This window comes from Sus scrofa, chromosome 8 (genome assembly GCF_000003025.6).
Source record: "Sus scrofa isolate TJ Tabasco breed Duroc chromosome 8, Sscrofa11.1, whole genome shotgun sequence".
Classification (NCBI taxonomy): domain Eukaryota; kingdom Metazoa; phylum Chordata; class Mammalia; order Artiodactyla; family Suidae; genus Sus; species Sus scrofa.
In genome coordinates, this window is record NC_010450.4 from 38,223,080 (window position 1) to 38,245,795 (window position 22,716).

At 43.2% G+C, this 22,716-nt stretch overlaps 1 protein-coding gene across 2 annotated transcripts in view; it reads left to right on the top strand.

Moving 5' to 3' along the window:
• The window catches only part of SLAIN2 (SLAIN motif family member 2), a 79,167-nt gene continuing 74,868 nt past the window's right edge, over positions 18,418 to 22,716 (top strand). Inside the window, exon 1 of one of the 2 annotated variants that reach the window (XM_005666635.3) lies at positions 18,418 to 19,169. In XM_005666635.3, the coding sequence (XP_005666692.1) occupies positions 18,781 to 19,169 (389 nt within the window). In that variant the 5' untranslated portion in view covers positions 18,418 to 18,780. The remainder of the gene's footprint in view (positions 19,170 to 22,716) is intronic. The other variant, XM_003356917.5, reaches the window with a different exon arrangement.

A 22,716-nucleotide genomic window follows, 5' to 3' on the forward strand; every position in this document is an offset into this window, starting at 1 on the left:
TTTCCTTGGGTATCACAGAGAAATAGCCACCCAAATATAGCCCCAAATGGCAATCTTGATTTCTATAGCCCCAACCACCTCCCCACTCCACCACTCTCCCAGGTTGCCACCCCACCCACATCCACTTTCTCCTCAGTGCACATAATCCATTAATCCACTTTCTCTGTCTCCACAGCCATCGTCATTTCTCTCCCAGACAAAGCAACAACTTCTTCCCTGGCCTTTCTGCTTTTACTTTTGCTTTTTTCCAGCCCATCCTCCACATAACAAGAAAACTTTTTTCCCTTTTTTTTTTTTTTTGCACCTGCTGCATGCAGAAGTTCCCAGGCCAGGGACTGAACACCTACCACAGCTATAACCAGAGCCACAGCAGTGACAACACCAGATCCTTAGCTCACCGAGCCACGAGGGAACTCCAAAACTTGTTTTCTTAAATGTAAACTGGGTCCTTTCATTTAAGTGCTTAGAATTCTCCAGTAGCTTCCCATTGTACACAGAGTAAATCCCTTCATAATCTGGCTCCTGCCTAAATCCCCACCTGGCATTCTTCCCATTATTCAAGGCATTTATTCACAGGTGCTGTTCTCTCAGTTTTCACATTTCCTAAGCTCTTCCCATCTCAAGGTCTTGGCACTTACTGTTCCTTCAATTTGTGCCCATCTTTTGCCCTCTTATCCTTCACATTTCAGCTGAAATACACTTCTCTCAAGGTCACCTTCTCCAATCACTCTTTGTAAAGCTGCATCTGTTTTTATTCTCTTCCTTCATCTCCTTTTTGTTTTCTTCACAACACTTCTCCCAGTTGGCAACTATTATGAGTTGCTTTACTTATATTTTAGGCTGCTTCTTTTATGAGAATTGAAACTCTATGAATCATATACTATTTGCTATTGTAGCCCCAGCATCCAGCATAATACCTGGGACAGCTCAACAAAGATTTGTTGAAAGAAAGCGCTTAGAAAACCACTTGACTATTTCCCCTGATTGTTCAATATTCAGAAAAAAAAATTCTAGGCAGTATCAGGACTATTTTGATTGCTAGTAATGGAAGCCTATTTAAATGTTAATAAAAGGGAGATTTATTATGCAGACACAGGGTTCTCTCAGGAATCTGAAGGGAAGAGCAAAGGTACAGAGTCTTAGGAAAGAGCTCAACACAGGAACTGGGGTACCGTAAGGAATCCAGGGGTTTCACCCTACTCGCATGCTAAAAGTTAGCCTGCCACGGTTTCATTCTGGCAGAAGACAGAGGTTACCTGGGTCAGAGACAAAGAACAATAAATATATCATTCATATCCACAGCAGTAGCCACAGTATCAGCATTTGCACGGGTTCTGAGCTCCAATTCCCACAGGGTGACCTGAAGAGAGCCAGGCGGCTCTTACACACCCATTGGGTTGTGTTACTGGGGAGAAAACCCAATTTCAGGGAACCCAAATCTTTTATAATGGGCAGAATGCATGCCCGAACTTGGCCCTGGGGGAAAACATGGTTTTTATTGTATTGGAGAGTAAACAAACTTGCTCTTTGCTACAGGGAGGCATTATCTCTATATTCCCAGGCTGTTTGTTGGATAAACATCCTTGGAAAGGTACTCCAGAACTAGGACAACCGGGCCTCACTCACAAGATATGCAGAAATACAAGAGATCCAGGAAGAAGCGTCTCCCACAAGGAAGGCAAGGGGGAAAGGATGAGCTAAGCAGAAAAAATAGCAGACACCCACCATGTTTATATCTCTGGATCATGGTAGCTTTTAGAATAGTTCTGGGGATAAGTTTGGCACCTTTTACAAATGAATTCAGGGAAAATTTACTAAGTTGTGTCTTATAAACTCTCACCATTAGACTTTGTTTTCCTTTTTAAAATTTTTTTTCTCTCTTCCCAAAAGGTACAGAATATTCTGAAAACAGTATTAATGTGTTTTCATAACCATTAGTATGGAGGAGAACAACTAAAATGTCTGGCAACAATGCATTTGAAACAAGTCTTTAAAAATAATTTCTCTCTTTTAAATTTGCTTTTTCTGGAAGTTCCCCTTGTGGCTTAGTAGTAATGAATCCAACTAGTATCCATGAGGACCTAGGTTTGATCCCTGGCCTCGCTCAGTGGGTTGAAGACCTGGCAGAATCTGAACTATTCTGATTCTGGATGAATAAAAACAAAACTTGAAATACCAATATATTTAGAAGAAATCCAGGAGTTCCCATCGTGGCGCAGTGGTTAACGAATCCGACTAGGAACCACGAGGTGGAGGGTTCCGTCCCTGGCCTTGCTCAGTGGGTTAAAGATCCGGCGTTGCCCTGAGCTGTGGTGTAGGTTGCAGACGCAGCTCGGATCCTGTGTTGCTGTGGCTGTGGTGTAGGCCGGTGGCTACAGCTCCGATTCAACCCCTAGCCTGGGAACCTCCATATGCCGTGGAAGTGGCCCAAGAAATGGCAAAAAGACACACAAAAAAGAAGAAATCCAAGGCAGTACTAAGGTACTGCCCTCATTTAATTCCCCACCATCATTTCAGATTTTAAAAATTACGTTTGTACATGAATTCGAAAATCTAGTTACCCAGAATTCTATGGATGAAGAAAGTCATATAACCTTAGGGAATCAGTAATTAAAGGTTACTTCTATCAGAGTAAACTTATTCTATTATTTCTCTCAGAACAGTAATAATAGAATGGTAGTTTGTAAACAAATCAATGATTTATTTGTTTCCTTAGCTATACTTATTGATACATTTGTCTTGGATGATGAAACCATAAAATACTTGGCTTCAATCAATCTAATTCACTTTATAGGGAACTTAGCATCGAATGGAGAGCTTACATACTTGCTAAATTAAGAAAATGGGGGAGTTTGTGTTATGGTTCAGTGGTTAATGAATCCGACTAGGAACCATGACAAAAATCCGACTAGGAACAGACCAAAAAAAGAAAAGAAAAGAAAATGGGGAGCTCCCGACATGGCGCAGCAGAAATGAACCTGACTAGGACCCATGAGGAAGTGGGTTTGATCTCTGGCCTCGCTCAGCAGGTTAAGGATGTGGCATTGCTATGAGCTGTGGTGTAGGTTGCAGACACAACTCTCAGGTCTGGCATTGCTGTGGCTGTGGTGTAGGACGGCAGCTATAGATCTGATTCAACCCCTGGCCTGGGTACCTCCATATACCTCAGGTGCAGCCCTAAAATGCAAAAAAAAAAAAAAAAAAAAAAGAAAATTGCTGACAAATCAATTACAGGACAAATATTTGCATTCTTTTTCTTCTTTTTTTTTTTTTTTCTTTTTTTAAGGTCACACCTAATGCAGATCTGAGCCCTGTCTGTGACCTATACCACAGCTCAAGGCAACGCTGGATTCTTAATCCACTGAGCCAGGCTGGGGGATTGAATCTACATCCTCACAGATACCAGTTGGGTTTGTTTCCTCTGAGCCACAAAGGGAACTCCCATGATTTGCGTGCTTAATGAAAGGTGACTTTTTTTTTTTTTTTGCCTGCGCCCATACATGCAGAAATTCCTGAGCCAGGGATCCAACCAGAGCCACAGCAGTGACAATGCCCAAAACTTCTAGGCCTCCAAGGAGCTCCAAAACTTGACTATTTAGAAACACCATTCCCTCTAATTCAGTGTTAGTATTTTTTGTTGTCTATATCTCAAGAAAATATATTTCCTTTTCCCCCTGGTTTCTCCCATTTCTAACCCAGGAGAAAATAGAACCTGTTTCAGCTATATTTAGCAGTAGAGTTCATCTGTAATAGCAAATTTAAGTAGAACAAATTACACATTGTTTTTCATAAAATTAACTATGATCTTAAACTAGAGAAATATTTCAATCAACAAAGATTCCTTAGAAGCTACATGCAGGACACTAAGCTTATTTACAGAGAAGAATGAGAAAAGTGAAAACTACATGAACGATACAACTCATATTTTTCAATATGCATTTAAAATATGAAATACCATTAATCTGCCATCACTATTGTAAAATTTAGCTACTACTTAGATAAATGATGTTTAGTACCGGGCTATTTAAAGCATGGAACTATTTGCAACTGGTGCGTGATAAAAACAGAAATTGAGACAAAGCATCTAGAAACGTTATCGTAATTTGTGTAATTTTCTGTCTGTTAAATCTACGTAATAACAATTAGGCTTTAACTTTATGTATCTTAAATTTAATTTTTCTAGGAATTCACTTTTATAAAAGTCTAATTCTCCAACAGATTGGAAATAAATAAGAAAAGTAGTCTTTGCCACAGATAGTTTAGGGAGCACTATTTTAGTATAAGACATTAGAAAGTCACTTGTTATTTCTATTTCTCTTAAGTCCTTACTCAGCACTCCAGCAATCTGATAGGATTATAGGCTGTTTACTAAATATGCTAGATTACTGACTGTTATGTATATTTTGAAAATGCCAAATATTTGAGGTACCTGATGAAGTTGATTTTTTAACCATTGCCTTTCTGCCCATATTTCTTCCTGGAAATGTTCTAGGATTCTGTTCACCTCTGCCCCAGGCTCAGCTTGTTTTCCCACGGTGGACTAATCTTAGTTAGCCTAATAATATGTGAGTCTAATATTATGTCACCCAAGAATCTGGAACTGAGACACTGAGAGACTGAGTGATTAGGTCACAGTAGGCACCCAAACTGAAATGTCAACAGTTGTTACAACACCAAAGGAAAAGCCACATGGAAACTGATGTTATGAAGGGAACACAGAAGCCATGAGTAAGCAGAAGTTTTGAGAGAGAATAAGCAGAATGGAGCGACTGGCAAACACACAAGAAGCAGAGAAGAGAGGGCACTTGTTAAAATGTATATCAGGTCGTGTCATTCTTCTGCTCAGTATCCTCCCTTTTCTTCTCATTTTAGTTAGAGTAAAAGCCAAAGTCTTTATAGGTGCCTTGTAGCCCTTCGAGAATCTTTCCTCTGTCCCTCTGACTTCCATCGCCTGTGACTCTCCCCCTGACTCACTCCAGTTTAGCCACATAGACTTTGCTTATCCTTGAAACCAGGTGCATTACTGCCTCAGGGCCTTTGCACTTGCTGTTCTGTGGGCATACTCTTCCCAAGTTACCTGCATGTCTAGCTCTCTTGCCTTCTTCAAACCTTTGCTCAAATGGCATCTTTTCTGCTGTGCTTTCCCTAACCACGCTATTGAAAATTGCAATCTCCCCCCACCACACACACACACACACACACACACACACACACACACACACACACACACTCCTTATCCTCTTAGCTAATTTATCTTTCTCACTATCATATGGCGTACTCAACATTTCACTTATGGGTTCAGTGACTGTCAGCCATCACTGAAATGTAAGCTCTGTGAATTCAGGTCTTTTCCTCTGTTTGATTCTTTGTTATAGGCCCAATTCCTGGTACATAGTATATACTCCCTAAATACGTTGAATAAATAAGTGAATGAATCACTAAAGGAAATAGAGGCCTTGCCTTGGTTTCTAACTTTGTAGTTCTGTTCCTCAGTGGCCTGGCCACACTGTATTACCTATCATCAGATGTTATAATACAACTTTTTAATAGCTCCCCTTTTTTACTTTCTGATTTTTTTTTTCTTTTGGGGGCTGCACCTGCAGCATATGGAAATTCCCAGGCTAGGGATCGAATCAGAGCTCAGCTGCTAGTCTACACCACAGCTCACAGCGAGGCTGGATCCTTAACCCACTGAGCAAGGCCATGGAGCAAACCCACATCCTCATGGATACTGGTCGGTTTCCTTTCTACTGAGCCAATCAGGAACTCCATAATTTTTGCTTTTTAAGCAAATTGAAAATTGAAATTATGTTTCAAGATAAACTCAAGATCAGTTATCTTTCATTGATGAAAAATTAATCAATCTAAAGAAGAAACGGAAAATTTTATTCAAGCCGAATTGAGGGCTATAACCCAGGACCAGCCCCTCAGAAATCTTCAAGAACTGTTCCACCTGCTCGAAGTCAAAGCCACAGTTATACAAAATGTTTTATATAGAAGACTGTGCATTAAATGATGTATTATGGACAGTTTACACAATCCAGATCTGCAAGTATGAAGTAGTGGGATTGAGAACCATTTACAAGATTAAGAAGGAATGTTATCTTTAAAGGAGTTGTCTTGTTGATGCTGGGAGAATGCTGCTCTTTATGGTTGAGCAGGTATTTCTGCTGTTGGCATAATGCAGATACACAGTGCACAGTAGAGAGGAGAGGAGGCCAAAAGACAGAATTCTTGTCATGTTTAAATTTTTCTTGTCTTGACATAAAATATGAATTTTATTTCACAATGTCTATACCATTCACTCTGTTTGCTCTTTCCCCATTGGGTCACCATTTTTTTTAAAATTGATTTTTGGAATAGACTTCCATTGTTTCTTTAAAATATAAGCATGTATGTATATATTTTATATCCCTCCCTGCTGTTAATCCTAAATACTATTCTGAACCAGTTATCTTGGAGCCCTATGGAGATCTTTCATTTTTTCTTTTTTTTTTTTTTTTTTCTTTTTGGCTTTTTAGGGCCTCATCCACGGCATAAGGAAATTCCCAGGCTAGGGGTCACATCAGAGCTACAGCTATTGGCCTACACCACAGCCACAGCAACATCACATCCAAGCCCCATCTGCCACCTACACTACAGCTCACAGCAACACTGGATCCTTAACCCACTGAGTGAGGCCAGGGATTGAGCCCACAACCTCATGGTTCCTAGTCAGATTTGTTTCGGAAGCGGCACGACAGGAACTTCTCACTTCCTTTTTTTGAGGCATAGTTCTCCATTGTGTGGATGCTTCAGGCTTTTCTTAACTAGTCCTGTATTGATAACTTTTGGTTTGCTCTCAGTCTTTAGCTATTACAAATAATGGCATACAAATAGCAAACTGCCTTGTGCAGATTTCTGTTCACACTTTTTTCCAATTTATTTTTAGAATAGATTCTTATAAATGAGATGAATGAATTACACTCCCCCCCTTTTTTAATGGCTGCACCCACGGCATATTGGAAGTTTCCCTGGGCCAGGGATTGAATCCAAACTGCAGCTGCAAGATATGCTGCAGCTGTGGCAATGCCAGATTTTTTTAACCCACTGCATCAGGCCAGGGATCAAATCCTTACCTCTGCAGCAAACCAAGTCACTGCAGTCAGATTCTTAACCCACTACACCACAACAACAACTCAGTCCACACACACACACACACACACACACACACACACACACACCTTTCTTTCCCTTTTCTTTTTTAGCCACCCTAGGACACATGGAGTTCCTGGGCCAGGGATAAGACCCAAGCTACAGTTTTGACCTGTGCAGAAGCTGCAACAATACCAGGTCCTTTAACCCACTATGTCAGGATTGAACCTGCATCCTGGAGCTGCAGAGACATCAACAATCCACTTAGGCCACAGTGGGAACTCCTCTAACCCCCTTTTTAATTGAGATGATTCAAGTGGTTTTCTGTTCATTAGAACTAACAAGTCAAGATTAAGATAGCAGATATCCTTTTTCTTTCTTTCTTTCTTTCTTTCCTTTTTTTTTTTTTTTTTTTGCTTTTAGGGCCGCACCCACGGCATATGGAAATTTCCAGGCTAAGGGTCAAATCAGAGCTGTAGCCGCTGGCCTACACCACAGCCACAGCAACAACAGATTGGAGCCACATCTGCCAACTACACCGCAGCTCACAGCAATGCCAGATCCTTAACCCACTGAGCAAGACCAGGGATCAAACCCACAACCTCATGGTTCCTAGTCGGATTTGTTTCCGCTGCACCACAGCTGGAACTCTGATAGCTACCTACCCTTGGAGGCCCATCTTAAATGATAATACTTTTGGGGAAACTCTATTTATCTCAGGCAGAAGGAATCTACTTCTCTTTCCTTAATACTCTCTCAAAAAAAAAAAAAATCGTAGGAAAAACAAACACACAAAAATGCCCTGTCTTCTTTCAAGTCCATGTGGCTCACATGATGCTTTTCACATGGTTCTTTTTATGCGTAGTTAACTGTGTATATTTCATCCCCTTAATTAGACAATAAGCTGCAGCAGAGCAAGGATCACTCTCCTTATAATCCTCATCATTCTCATCCCTTAACAGTACACCTTGAACTAGTAGCAATGACCTCAAGGCTATATAGAGTATAACCCAGCTTATGACAGGGTCCCATTTGAACCGTCCATTTAGAATGACACCTCCCAACCCACCAGAATAAATCCCATGTGAACAGAAGAGTTGAATGTAAAAATTCTAAGAAACTGTAAGAAAAATAGAAGTGATGTTTATCATTCGTTTGGAGGTCAGGGAGAGGACTGTCTGAACTTTGTGGCTTTAAGCTAGACCAGCCCCATAAAAATGAGCCTGAGCCCTCTAGCCCATTTGGGATCCTCTCACAGAGCCCCTGTCCATATTCTCTGCTTGCAGTACTAGTCTTGGCTGCTTCACTGCTGGGCTGACTCTTCAAGGGATGATGAAATGTTCTTGCCCACATCTAAGGCTCCAGAGCCAAGCCCAATTGCTACAGTCATGTGGAAACTCTGGCAACTACTTTACTGTGCGCAGGGAGCACATCAGCTTCTGTGTGGAGGTGGTGGCCTTTGTTAGCCTTTTGACTAAGTGGAGGAGGAGGAGATTTTTTTCTTCTGCCTGGACTCTACTAGGCTTCGCCCACTCTTAGAGGGGACCTTCTGCAACATTGTGATGTAGGTCTGAATGCATCCGAGGTGCGGACATAAAAAAGCATCTCTCTCTCTCTCTGGTATGTAATTAATTAATTTTTTGGCTGTGTCTGCAGCATACAAAAGTTCCCAGGCCACCATGCCACAGCAGTGAACTGAGTCATAGCAGTAACACTGCCAGATCCTTTAACTGCTAGACCACCAGGGAACGCCTATTTTATTTTTATTGAAGTACAGTTAATTTACAATACTGTGTTAGTTTCAAGTGTATAACAAAGTGATTGGGTTATATGCATATATATAAATATTCCTTTTCAGATTCTTTTCCATATAGGTTATTAGAAGTTATTGAGTAGAGTTCCCTGTGCTCTACAGTGGGTTCTTGTTGTTTACCTATTTTATATGTAGTAGTGTATGTATGTTAACCCCAAACTCCTAATTTATATCTCCGCCTCACCCCTGCTATCTCTTTTGGTAACTGGGAGTTTGTTTTCTATGTTTATGATTCTATTTCTGTTTTATAAGTAAGTTCATTTTTTTGTTTGTTTGCTTTGTTTTTTTGTTTGTTTGTTTGTTTTATTTTTTGGCTGCCCTGTGGCACATGGAGCTCCCTTGGCCAGGAATCAAATCTGAGCCATAGTTGTGACCTAAGCCGCAGCTGCAGCAACACCAGATCCTTAACCCACTGTGTCGGTCTGGGGATCGTACCTGCATCTCAGTGCTCTCAAGACTCCACCGATCCTGGTTGCACCACAGTAAGAACTCCATTAAGTTCATCTGAATAATTTTTTAATTAAAATTTTTTTTAATTTTCTGGCCACACCCACAGCATGCATAAGTTCATGGGCCAGGGGTTGAACCTGTGCCATAGCAGTGACCCAAGTCACTGCACTGACAATGCTGGATCCTTAACCTACTGAGCCACCAGGGAACTCCCTGGATCATTTTTTAACATTCCATATGTAAGTAATATATGATATTTGTCTCGAAAAACATTTCTTTTATCCCACCTGCTGGAGAGGTTGGAGAAATTCATTGCCTTCCACGCAGCCTGTAGTCACATCTTTGGACGCAACACACTGTCCTGCTGTCCAGTAATATGCATGCCCTCTCCCTGCCAGGATACCATCAACACCACGATCTTTCCTGCTGCCAGTGCACAGCAGAATTTTGGTGGCTTTCTCAAGAGCTGTTTACAAAGACACCAAGTCATAATTTAGATCCAATATTCAAGGGCTCAGAGGATGCTTAATCAGAAGTGCTGATAGGAGTTCCCATCATGGCTCAGCAGAAATGAATCTGACTATTATCCATGAGGATGCAGTTTTGATCCCTGGCCTCACTCAGTGGGTTAAGGATCCAGCCTTGCTGTGAGCTACGGTGTAGGTCATAGATGCAGCTCGGATCTGGCATTGCCATGAGCTGTGGTGTAGGTCGAAGATGAAGCTCGGATCCCGTGTTGCTGTGGCTGTGGTGTAGACCAGCAGCTGTAGCTCCAGTTTGACTCCTAGCCCAGGAACCTCCATGTGCCATAGGTGTGGCCCTAAAAAGACACCCCCCTCCCCAAAAAAAGAAGTGCTGACAGTTGTGTGTGACTGAAGATTGCCTAAATAGCTGGCCACACCTCCGGATCAACTGAGGAGGGTGGAAGTGGAACCAAGAGTAGGCAGTAGGAAAAGCACAGTTTGAGAGATGGTGATGGTAGAACAGGAGATGTAAGTCTTCTGGGAGTTCCTGTCGGGGCGCAGCAGAAACGAATCCAACTAGGAACCATGAGGTCGCAGGCTCGATCCCTGGCCTCGCTCAGTGGGTTAAGGATCGGGCATTGCCATGAGCTGGGGTGTAGGTTGCAGACGCGGCTTCGGATCTGGCATTGCTGCGGCTATGGTGTAGGCCAGCAGCTATAGCTCCAATTAAACCCCTAGCCTGGGAACCTGCATGTGCCGAGGGTGCGGCTCTAAAAAGACAAAAAAAAAAAGGTCTTCCAGTAATGCTAGCGGAGACAACCATGCCGACAGACAGAACAGCTCTTGGGAACTGAGAGCCACCTCTTCTCTTCGTGTGCAGGTGCCCCCTCTGAGGTAAACCATACCCACTGATAACAGGGGAACCACCTGTGCCATGCCCTATCACTCATCTCTTCCCTGCCCAACACCCTACCCTCATTTCTCTAGACTAGAGCGCAGATGTGAGATGAGGGCTATCTGGTTTCCAGGAACTTCGGGGAGATGGAATCTCTTTACAGATGATGGTGGACTCTTGTATATCAGCGAGCTCTGCCGAGTGGGCTCTAGTCCAGCATATCTGGTTACTAATGTTTCCCAAGGCTATAAACTCACAACCCAGCCAGACAACAGCATCACTGGCCCTTTATTTGTTTGTTTGTGTGTTTTTTCTTTTTAGGGCCTTACCTGCAGCATATGGAAGCTCCCAAGCTAGGGTTGAATCAGAGCTGCAGCTGCCCGCCACAGCCACAGCAACTCGGAATCCGAGCTATGTCTGTGACCTATGTCAAAGCTCATAGCAACACTGGATCCTTAACCCATGGAGCGAAGCCAGGGATCGAACCCACATCTTCATGGACACTATGTCAGGTTCTTAACCCAATGAGCCACAACGGGAACTCCCCCACTGGCCCTTTAAATGCAACTGTTCCTCCCACACCACCTGCTACAAAGCCTGCAGTGACTGGTTTTGCTAGTCATGTAATGACTGGTTTTAGCCCAGAGTTACCTTCTCATCTACTTTTGAGACCCCTCCTCCTGCTCTCCTCTGTTTCCCTGGCTCTATACTTTGTCTTTTGAGAGCTATTTTGTATCCTTTATTTCAGGACCCATTCAAAATTTCCTTCTCTCTGGAGTTCCTGTCGTGGTACAGTGGTTAACAAATCCGAGTAGGAACCATGAGGTTGCAGGTTCGATCCCCGGCCTTGCTCAGTGGGTTAACGATCCGGCGTTGCCGTGAGCTGTGGTGTAGGTTGCAGACGCAGCTCGGACCCGTGTTGCTGTGGTTCTGGCGTAGGTCAGCAGCTACAGCTCCGATTTGCCCCCTAGCCTGGGAACCTCCATATGCTGTGGGAGCGGCCCAAGAAATGGCAAAAAGACCAAAAAAAAAAAAAAATTTCCTTCTCTCATGTATAGGCCTAGGACTCTTGCCATTAAATTCCGACTCTTAAATCTTCATACTTTGTTGATTTGGGTGGTGGTATTATTGCCCTAGATAAAAGAATCCCTCTATCAACTTCTTCTCCACTAAACTCCTACAGGCTGGACTTAACCTACCAGCCTTTCCAGGAAGAAGCTCAGATGCTGAAGCTTCATCTTAGCAAACCGTTGACTGAAGCAGGCGTGGGTAAACTTCAGGACTCCTCCACTAACCTCTCAGTATCTGGAGTACTGAGTACACGGCCTACAAGAAAGTGTTTTGAGCAAGAGATAGAGGACTTGCCTCCTTCTCCAAGGAATAGATTGTTTCAATGAGTTGCACCCCAGAGGTGCTGAGATTTCAACCCTGGCAAGCTTGCTCTTAGAGCAAAGGGATTGTGTTGTTGGGTATCATAAAAGCAGTAACCCTTACTCCCAATCCTCACCCCAGGTGGTGACTGACTGAGGGATTGATATTCTTGTAAGGAAAACAATGGAGAATTCATCTTGGTCATGAATTACTGGAGGTTATGAGTACAGATTCTGAAGTCAGATCACCTGGGTTTAAAACCAGCTCTATTACTTCCTGGCGATGCGATCTTGGGAAATTATTTAATATTTGTCTCAGTATCCTTATGCATAAAATGGAGGTGATGATACTAATAGCTGATGTCTCAAAGGACAATTGTGAATTTTAAATGAATTATTACATAGCATAAAAGTGGTGAGCAGAAGTTCTTGTTAAGAACCTGACTAGTATCTGTGAGGATGTGGGTCCAATCTCTGGCCCCACTCAGTGGGTTAAAGGATACAGCATTGCTGCGAGATGTGGCATAGGTCAAGGATGCGGCTCAGATCTGGCATTGCTGTGGCGGTGGCCGTAGGCCAGCAGCTGCAGCTCTCATTCTTCCCCTAGCCTGGGAACCTCCATGTGGTGAGGGTGCAGCCTTAAAAAGATTAAAAAAAAAAAAAAAGTGGTCAGTAATTGTTAGCTACTATTATTATTGGACTAATTCAAAAAGACCTAGATATTTACAGAATTACACTTCCAAGGTACGTGTAACTTTGTTTACATGAGGATGATGATGAATAAGAAAGTAACTTCTAGATGTGCTTGGGCAAATTGGATAGTTGATGGTATTTTTCTGTTTGTGTTAGATTTCAGGAATATCCCAAAGACTCAGGAATGGAATTATCTACAACTTCTGAGATAGGAGAGTAACTGTATAAATATCTCTAGGACAGCTTACTTCACTTTAGCCTAATTCAACCCTCTATTCATAGTCTACTATCTCTGTAGCATCTCTAAGTCAATATTCAGAATAATGTAATTTACTTTTTAAAAAGTTATTTATTTATGTCTTTTTAGGGCTCTATCTGTGGCGTATGGAAGTTCCCAGGCTAAGGTTTGAATCAGAATGTAGCTTCCAGCCTACACCAGATCCAAGCTGCATCCGTGACCTACACCTCAATTCATGGCAACGCCAAATCCTTAACCGACTGAGCAAGTCCAGGAACAGACCCTCCATTCTCATGGACCCTATGAGAATGGGTCGTAACTGCTGAGCCACAATGGGAACTCCCAGAATGATGTATTTTAAATCCTAGATCAGATTACTGGCACTTGTATCAACTTGGATATTTGGATAATTCTTAGTAAATTTTCCCCTGCCTTTGAATGGTAGGTTCTTTAGAACATCATGCATATTCAGAAGTGGTTCATATGCTACTTTTCCAGCTTCACTGTTCTGTTGATATATTCCTTAAAAAGCGGGGGAAATAATACATTTTATTTTACAATCTTATCTTCCCTCTTGCTACCACAAAAAGAGTGGGAGATTAGATATTGTTTCAGATGGGGCTAAGACAGGAGCTTCCTAAAAGTTTGACAGCCTGCTCGCCTCTGCCCTGTTCTCATCTTTATATCAGTGTTACACATGGCCACCCTAACCGTGTGATGGGGACCACTGTTGGCCAGAGGACCTTCTTAAGGAAGTGATGCCTGCCATTGTGGTCACTTTTGAGGCATCCGATAACTGTAAGATCTGACCAATGCTGGTTGGAAAAATTTTAGGTTCAAATCCTGGGCTCCTTTTTGTCCCCAAGATTTCAATTCAGAATCACTTATACGCATAGCTTTTAAAGTTCATGGGATTCCTTCTTAAGTTTGCATGTGCCAAGACAGTAGAGAGGCCCCTGATAGACTAAAGGGAGGTAGATCTCAGGGAAAAATGCTGGTAAGGAATAGGTGAGAGAGAATGTGTAGGAAATGATTATTGCAGTGTGTGCCTGTGAAGATAAAATGGATATACTGGATAATAAAGGTTTCTTCGAAGAATATGAACTTTTTTTTTTTTTTTGCTTTTTAGGGCCGCATCTGTGGCATATGGAGGTTCCCAGGCTAGGGGTCAAATTGAAGCTACAGCTACCTGCCTATACCACAGCCACAGCAACGCAGAATCTGAGCTTCATCTGCAACCTACACCACAACTCATGGCAAGGCCACTGAGCTTGCCATGGATCCTTAACCCACTGAGCAAGGCCAGGGATCAAACCCGAAACCTCATGGTTCCTAGTTGGAGTCATTTCTGCTGTGCCACAACGGGAACTCCTGGGCATTTTTTAAACAAATGCAAATATTTCCGTAAATGCCTAGCAATTTCCAAACTCCTTTTGGGCATGTGTTTATGTGTGAGCATGCACACACACAAACACCTATTTTGGTTTAGGATTTTGGGACTACTAAATACCTTTCAGCCAACCGAGTAATAGTTTTTTACCCAAATATTTTCAGTGGTTTGTAATATTTTCCCCTTTGTCAGGCGTTTCACCAAAGCTAACATGCAAGTAGAAACAAGTTATGGGAGGGGCCACACCAGCTTAGAAAAGAAGCAACTCCTTCAGTGAGGAACAAAGCAAGCTTATCATTAAAAGACAACACCTGCAAGGCTAGTTGGAGTAACTATGATGCATACAGCAGACATTACCCAGCTTTACTCCTCTTATCTACACGAGAGTCACTTTTAGAGTAACTTTTAAAAATATGCTCCACCACTTCTGAGTCACCAGAGAAAACAGTATTGTAGTTAACCTGAAAGAGAAAGATAAGTCTGGGATAGAATGGAAATATTTCTGTCCTCAGTGAGAACCTAAGACTTTCCTGAGCAATTATTAATGGCTGTTGGCAGTCAGGATGTAGAAAATGACCTAGTTTTGAAGATGATATACGTAGAGTGACATGTTGCTCTTTTGAAAGAAGAAAGTATAATTAAGAAAATTAGCCATTCAACAGTGTTAGGAATCTCCACTGTAATGATTTAAGACATAACAAAGACGTTTATCTGAAATTCATCTGACCTAAATCTGTCCATTCATCCCACATTTCTCAAACACCTACCATATAATAGGTACTGTTCTAGGTACCAGGGATATATCAGTGAAACCTGTTTTCACATAATTCACATTTTACTGGGGAGAGATAGGCAGTAAACAAAGGAAGAAATAGACGATGTGACCGAAATGAAAATGCAGCAGGCTGAGAAGATGGGGAATGATAGGATGCTATCTTACGAGGGTCATAATAATGAGGATAATAAACGTAGGTGGCGATATTTGAACTGAGACCTGAACAAATGGAGTTAGTAATATGACAGTGTGAAAGAAGAAGCGATCCTAGATAGAGGGAATAGCAAGTGCAAAGTTCCTAAGGTAAAAGCATGATTGGCAGGTTTGAAGAACATCAAAAGGGTCAGTGTGGCTGGAGTAGAGTCATGGAGAGGAAGAATAGGGTAGTTAACGAGAAACCCCCAGAACTTGCCAAGTATTTCGTCTTGTTTTCCCCCGCTGCCTTGTATTTTTAGGGTCGTATCCACGCTGCCTTGTATTTTTAGGGTCGTATCCACGGCATATGGAGATTCCCAGGCTAGGGGTCAAATCGGAGCCGTAGCTGCCAGCCAACACCACAGCCACAGCGAAGCAGGATCCGAGCTGTGCCTGCAATCTACACCATAGCTCACAGCAAGGCTGGATCCTTAACCCACCGAGTGAGGCCAGGGATCGAACCTTCATCCTCATGAATACTATCAGATTTGTTTCCGTTGAGCCATGATGGGAATGCCCAAATCTTATAGGTCAAGGAAAGGACTTGGAATTTTAAGTTTGTTGGGATCAAGTGAAGGATCCCCAGCAAAGGAGGGACCTGACCTGACTTACACAAAGGCTCATCTGGTTGCTGTGTGCCATCACAAAGTGAACAGCCCATTAAGAGAGTATAACAGCAAGCTAGACAAGAAAAGATGGCAACTTGAACTAGAGTTGTACTAGTGGAGGTGCTAGGAAGTAGTCAGACTTTTTTTTTTTTTTTTTTTGGCCAGCATTTGGAAATTTCTTGGCCCAGGGATCGAACCTGTGCCACAGCATTGACCCCAACTGCTGCAGTAACAAGGCCAGATCCTTAACCTGCTGCACCACATGGGAACACCCAGACGTCTTTTGAAAATAGAGCCCTTGTGGACTGCGTGAGGATCAGAGATTGAGGTCAAGTACCACATTTGTGGTATAGCTGGAATCTGCCACCGGTCCTTCTGATGCTTCACTCATTTCTCCACATTACAGCAACCTCTCCTTCCTCCATGAATGTCATACGTTATACGAGCTATTCTTTTCAAGGAATATATTTGGAATATTCTTGTTCCAGAAGCGGGCTAGCTGGGGTCTATTTCACAAACTATTGAATCCAAGTGAAAAATGCCATGTGAAGCAGCTGTGTTGCTGAACTCTCTGGTGACCAGTTCAAATGTGTCAGAGACAGCAGTGATACTTAGATGTGCATTGTATAGATGATACATACTGCTTAACAATTATTGTGAAGCAAAGACATCCTTTGATGAGGTGTGAATAACTAGGAAAATATTTACAGTCAGCAAACATTGAAAACAGTATTTTTTTTTTTTGCTATGAATAAATATCTGGTCCTTGACCTGTCAGAATTTACATTCTTTTTTTATTCTTTTTTATTTTTTGCTTTTTAGTGCCACACCTGTGGCATATGGAAGTTCCCAGGCTAGGGGTTGAATTGGAGCTGCAGCTGCTGGCCTACGCCACAGCCACTGCAATTCGGGATCTGAGCCATGTTTTCAACCTACACCACAGCTCACAGCAAAGCCGGATCCCTGACCCGTTGAGCAAGGCCAGGGATCAAACTGAGTCCTTATGGATCCTAGTTAGATGCGTTTCCACTGCACTACAACAGGAACTCCCAGAGCTTACATTCTTCATAACTTTCAACAGAGCAGATTTTGAATGTCCACTGTGTCAGACACTCTACTAGACATGGAAAACAAAAATGAATGGTCTCTTTTCATCAGGTGTATAGACAAAAACAACTGAAAGCAACTGAGAAAAAAAGCAAATTTTTAAAAAGTGCAAACACCTGTTGAAAACTATTGCTCAGGTAACGTTAAACAGAACAACTAGATCTTTGTGGAATTGTGGGGAAAAGTTTTCCTAGATGGATGAGCACGCGTTTTCAAAAACAGAATCAGATTTGGTAGGTAAAATATTCTAAGTAAGGAAAACACATCACAGGAAGTTTAAAAGGTACAAGCAAGTAGGACTTGGCATATGAGTCCACACCCAAGTGTAATAGCACTGGATCATTATTAGCAAAGGGTGGAGGAGGCAATTAGAGGAAAGCTGCAAACACAAACCAGTCGTTCACAATTTGCTCTCTGAAGAGCGGTGAATGTGATCAAAACAAAGAATTTAGTATTTTTGTTTTCTTTTTGCAGCAAGAGTACGAATTATACAGGGGTGCCATTGAATACACATTTTTACATCTCTCAGCATTCATCAGTTTTTTTTGTCAAAATGTTTAAGTGCTTTCAATACACAACTTTTTAAAAAGACACACTATGAAAAAGTTTTTCAGAAGAAAACGATCTGAAGAACAAATTATGCCTCAATTAACATACAAAGTTTAGGCGAGAGAAGCGTTTTTCTATTCCCTGCTTCCATACAAGTGTGCAGTAAGCTGCAGTAAAGTCGAGAAAACTGATCTAATCAACGAGATAATCCCTGTAAAATGCAGTGTTTGGCCCGTAGTAAGCAAGCACTCAACAATTTACGGTTATTATTTTGACCTTAGACCTCTCTTAACAATTTGGGATTCTGTTTTCTCATTTTCAGAGAAAAACGCGTCACAGATGGTCTGAGGCTCCTGCCAGCCCGGACAATCTACTATTTTCAAGGAGGCATCTAATAAATATTTGCTGAACAAACAGATGAAATTAATTGTCTCTCCAAGGGGCCCAGCTGAGCGCCCACCCGAGAACCAGCAGAGAAGGAGGATTGGACCGGGCGCCGGTCCCACCAGCCGGTACACATCCACTGCCAATAGTCGGTGCTAAGGGAGCGCCTCTGAGAGCAACCTTAGCCCCACCCACCGCCAAGTCCACACTCCCCTCCGCTCTGCCTGAGACCGGAATCGCTCTGCCCAGCCTGAGGGGCAGCCGCCCACCTCCGCTGACGCATAGGCACCGCCCCTTCCGGTGTAAGGCCCGCCCCACTCGGGCCCTCCCCACCGGCCTCGCCCATGGCCCCGCCCCTCCACGAGATCTGCGCCAGGTCCTCTCAGCGTCCGCCCGCTGCCTGTCCACCCTCGACGCTCTGAGGTCACCGACGGGGCCGGGCTGAGGGGGGCGGAGGGACGGAGGGAAGATGGCGGCTGAGGCCGGATATTGGCGCCGCCTCCCCCAATCCTGGAGCCGGCGCAGATGAGGCGGCACGGCTGGGGCCAGCGGCGCTTCGGAACCGAAGCAGAGGGGACCCTGGCGGTGGGGCCTGGCCCTGCTATATGCCGGCGCGTCGGCTAGAGTGAGCGGCGGCGGCACCTTTTTCCTCCGGCTTTTTCCCTGTCGCTGTGAGTCCAAGCGGGTGGCGGGCGACAGAGGCGGCGGAGCCGGGATGGAGGACGTTAACTCCAACGTGAACGCGGACCAGGAGGTGCGGAAGCTGCAGGAGCTGGTGAAGAAGCTGGAGAAGCAGAATGAGCAGCTGAGGAGCCGCTCCGGGGCCGTGCAGGGCGCCGGCTCCCTCGGGCCTGGCAGCCCGGTTCGGACCGGTGGGTCCACTCCCTCCTCCGGTACGGCCTCCCCTCGGGGCTTCCCCTTGGGCCTCAGCGCCAAGTCGGGCAGCGGGGCCGGGACGGGCCCGAGGCGGACGAGTAGCGAGGAGCTGCGGGACGCCACCTCCTTGCTGGCGGCAGGCGAGGGTGGCTTGCTGGACGAGGTGGAGCCGCTGCGGCCCGAGGAGCTGGAGCGCCTGTCAGGCTGGGAGGAGGAGGAGGAGAGCTGGTGAGCGCGGGGCTCCGGGCCGGGCCGGGGCTGGGCGGGGATGGGCCTGGGGGCGGAGAGCGTCTTCCGAGGGTCCTCTGGTTAAGACACCTCGCTTTTGTGTGGCGGGATCCGCTCTCTGACGGGGGACTCGTGGTTTTGATTGGGTTGCAGAAAGGTCGGTGAGAGTTGAGGGTTCGAGGCTTGCAAAGGGAGCAGGGTTTGTAGCTAGTTCTCTTCTGGGTTGAGGACCCTCTGGGCTTTGGACCCCGTTGGGGTCTAGAGGCTGGCACAGCATAGGAAGGGCTGTTTGCTGTGGGAGGAGTCGGAGATGGGAAACCGCTTTGAAGAAAGAGCTCCTGCTTTGTGTGACATACTGGCTTTGGGATGGTGGTCTGGGCGTTTTGGATGTTGGGGAGGGGTCAGCCGATGTAGTATAACCCAGTGCGGGAAGCAGACCAGAGTGGCCCAAGTCCGTGCAGTGGTCAGTGTTTTGGATCAGTGGGAGATGGGTACCTTTCTGGCGGCGATGGGGAGATCTTATGAATCAGCACTCCCGGTTGGGTAGTGGGGTAAAGCTTGCTTTGTGTGAAGAGGGCAGGGGATGGTGCTGCTTTGTGTGAAGAGTCACGGGTGGAAACAAGAGCCCTGGCTCTCATTTTTAAAAACAAGAGTTGGGTCTGGCATTTTTTCGGAGCTGTGAAGTGACAGTTAATCCACCTTTCATTTCCATGTCATCCTAGAGGCAGAGAAAAAGAGCCCTCTTTAAAAATCTGAACCGAACTGTATTGTCAAAAGACACTTCTTTGTAAAATTGTGACCCACACTCTGATATCACTTCCATATATATGAAGGACGGGGGAGGCAGTTTCCCCCGAGTTTTATTGCAACCGCACGAAGATGTCAGTGGGAAATTCTTAATTTGTCTTCATTTATCCTGTTTTGAAATTTTAATTTTTAGCTGAAATAACTCTGCTCTTTGTTGAAACTTCTGGCTTGGTGCAGTTGAAATCATGGACGCTGGTATTGCAGGGCTGTAACTTTACAGAACTTAACTGAGGTAATTAGGTAGGAGCTTTGCTTGGATTCAAGCCCTGGCTCAGATACTTTGTAGCTGTTAAGACCTTGGGCAAGTTACTCTGAGCCTCACTTTCTTGCTCTGTTTGATGGAGAAAATAATAGTTCTTATATAGAGTTACAAAGATTATGAGATAATCCATGTATGCTTTTAGCATGAGCCTGGCGTATGAACTCTCCAAGACTAGCTGCTATAACTCTTAAGCCTTATTGTTTAAATCAAGAGATATTTAGTGAATGCTTTCAGGATCTTGAGATTCATAAATGTTGATCCCTGTTCATTAAGGCAGTTACAGTCTTACTGGGAGCCAAGTTTTATGCAGGAGTAAAATAAGCTAGGAAATACACCTTGAGTTGCTTAAAAAAAAAAAAAGAGTAATAGGGACAAAAAGTACTGAGAGTGCCCAGAAATTGGGAAGAAAATAATAGTCTAAAGTAGTTGGGGAGTTTCTGTTGTGGCTTAGTGGGTTATGAACCCGACTAGTACTCATGAGGATGCGGGTTTGATCCCTGGCCTCACTCAGTGGGTTAAGGATCCTGTGTTTCTGTGAGCTGTGGCGTAGGTTGCAGACTCGGCTTGGATCTGACGTTGCTGTGGCTGTGCTGTAGGCCAGCAAGCTACAGCTCTGATTTGACCCCTAGCCTGGTAACTTCCATATGCCACAGGTGCAGCCCTAAAAAAACAATAAATAAATTAATGAATAAATAAATAAAGTAGTTGGGGTAAACTTTGAGGAGAGGTGACTTTGGAGTCTGAGGGTGGGTAAGAAGTGGGAAGGGCATTTTATGCCTGACTACTGCTGGAGCAGAGTCAGGTATTTGTAAGTCCCAATTAGAAAGGTTTGAATTACAGCAATACTCTTGGTTGTATGATGTCAAGACTTTATTTTATTGCCAAGTGACACCAAATATTATTAGAACTGACTGTGGTAGTGACAGTTTTTCATATTACTGTGAAATCACGTCCTTGCAAAGGAATCCTAGGCATCTATACACTTTAAAAGAAACCAGAATCATCTAAATATCATCACATGCCTCTTCCAAGTGATGATGATAATGATTCTCTTAATAATAATGAGGATTAGCTGCACTCATCAGCCCATTTTAGATTATGTATTCTTAGAACACATTGACTCCACTTGGAGAAGCCGATTAAGTCTTTCGCTGCTTTAGTTTCTGAGCAGAGGGTTTATTTGTTCAGGTAGAGCACGTTTTAAATACTATGGCAGAAGTTTCTTTTGACTAGATGGTACCTGCTTATCACTACTCTGATCCTGATTACATATCAATATTATAGATGTCCTACACTTTTTCTGAAAAGATTTATGTGAATTAAAAGTTTGAAAATCATATTTAAAGTGCTTTGGAATATGTGTTTGGAGTATGTTAGGAGGGGTGGTGAGTTTTAGTGGAAGTTAGAGCAGGATTCACAGTCAGGAGTTTTTTCTTTGCAAGCAAGAAATCTACTTTATGTAACTTATACCCATTTCTTTCTCTTTCATCTAGAGAAATGTTTTTCCCCAAATGTATACCATGAAATGCTAGTACTGAAGGTGTTAATAGATATTATGTGAAAAAATAATTATGGGTCTGAGATCAAATATGGGAAAAACAAGGTTCAGCAACAACAGAAAAAACAGGTTTCTTTAATGCTGGACTTTTCGATGCCAATATGTTTTGAATATAATCTCTAATACTGTATGGTTTGGTTCCTAAATTTATTATATTGTGCTCCCAAGGAACTAAGATATGTAGAACACATTTAGAAAGTAGGGTTGTTCTTTGAGTAGTGGCTTTCACAGCTTTTTTTTTTTTTTTTCCGGACCCCGCTTCATGATAATTACATTTTATGCTATAGCGTAGTGCACAGGTATATGAATAATTGAAACAAAAGTTTCACAAAACTCTACTTAGTACCTGTGGTAAGCACTAATATTTTCTGTTCTGTTCTGTTTCTTTAGAAAAAAATGCTAGTTACAAACCACTGCTGAGCTGATATGCTAATCCATTAATGGGTGGTTCTCAGTTTGAAAAACACCCTTATAGAACAACTTGGAAAAGTCTAGAGAAGAGAACTAACATTTTGCATCACAGTGTGACAGGCTATGCCAGGCAGCTTATAAACATTTTTAACTTAATTGTGTTTAATTTTTTATTCATTTATGAGTTAGGTATCATTTTCCAGGTAAGGAAATTTAATCTCTTTCTAAGCATCAAATAATATATGGTAAATAATAGAGCCAGTATTTGAATCCAGGTCTTTATGACATCATAGCTTATGCTGTTCCCACTATATTTTGCTTTCTCCAAGTATAATTCCTTTTCCACATAAATGGCCCCTTATACTACTTGAATACTACTGTCATGACCCTGCTAACTTTTTTCCCACCACACACTCTGAGCATTCTCATCTCTTCTTCAGAGTAAAACAATCCCCATTTATTTAATCATTCCTTAGATAATGGTAATTCTCTGATCTTTCAGCCGTGGT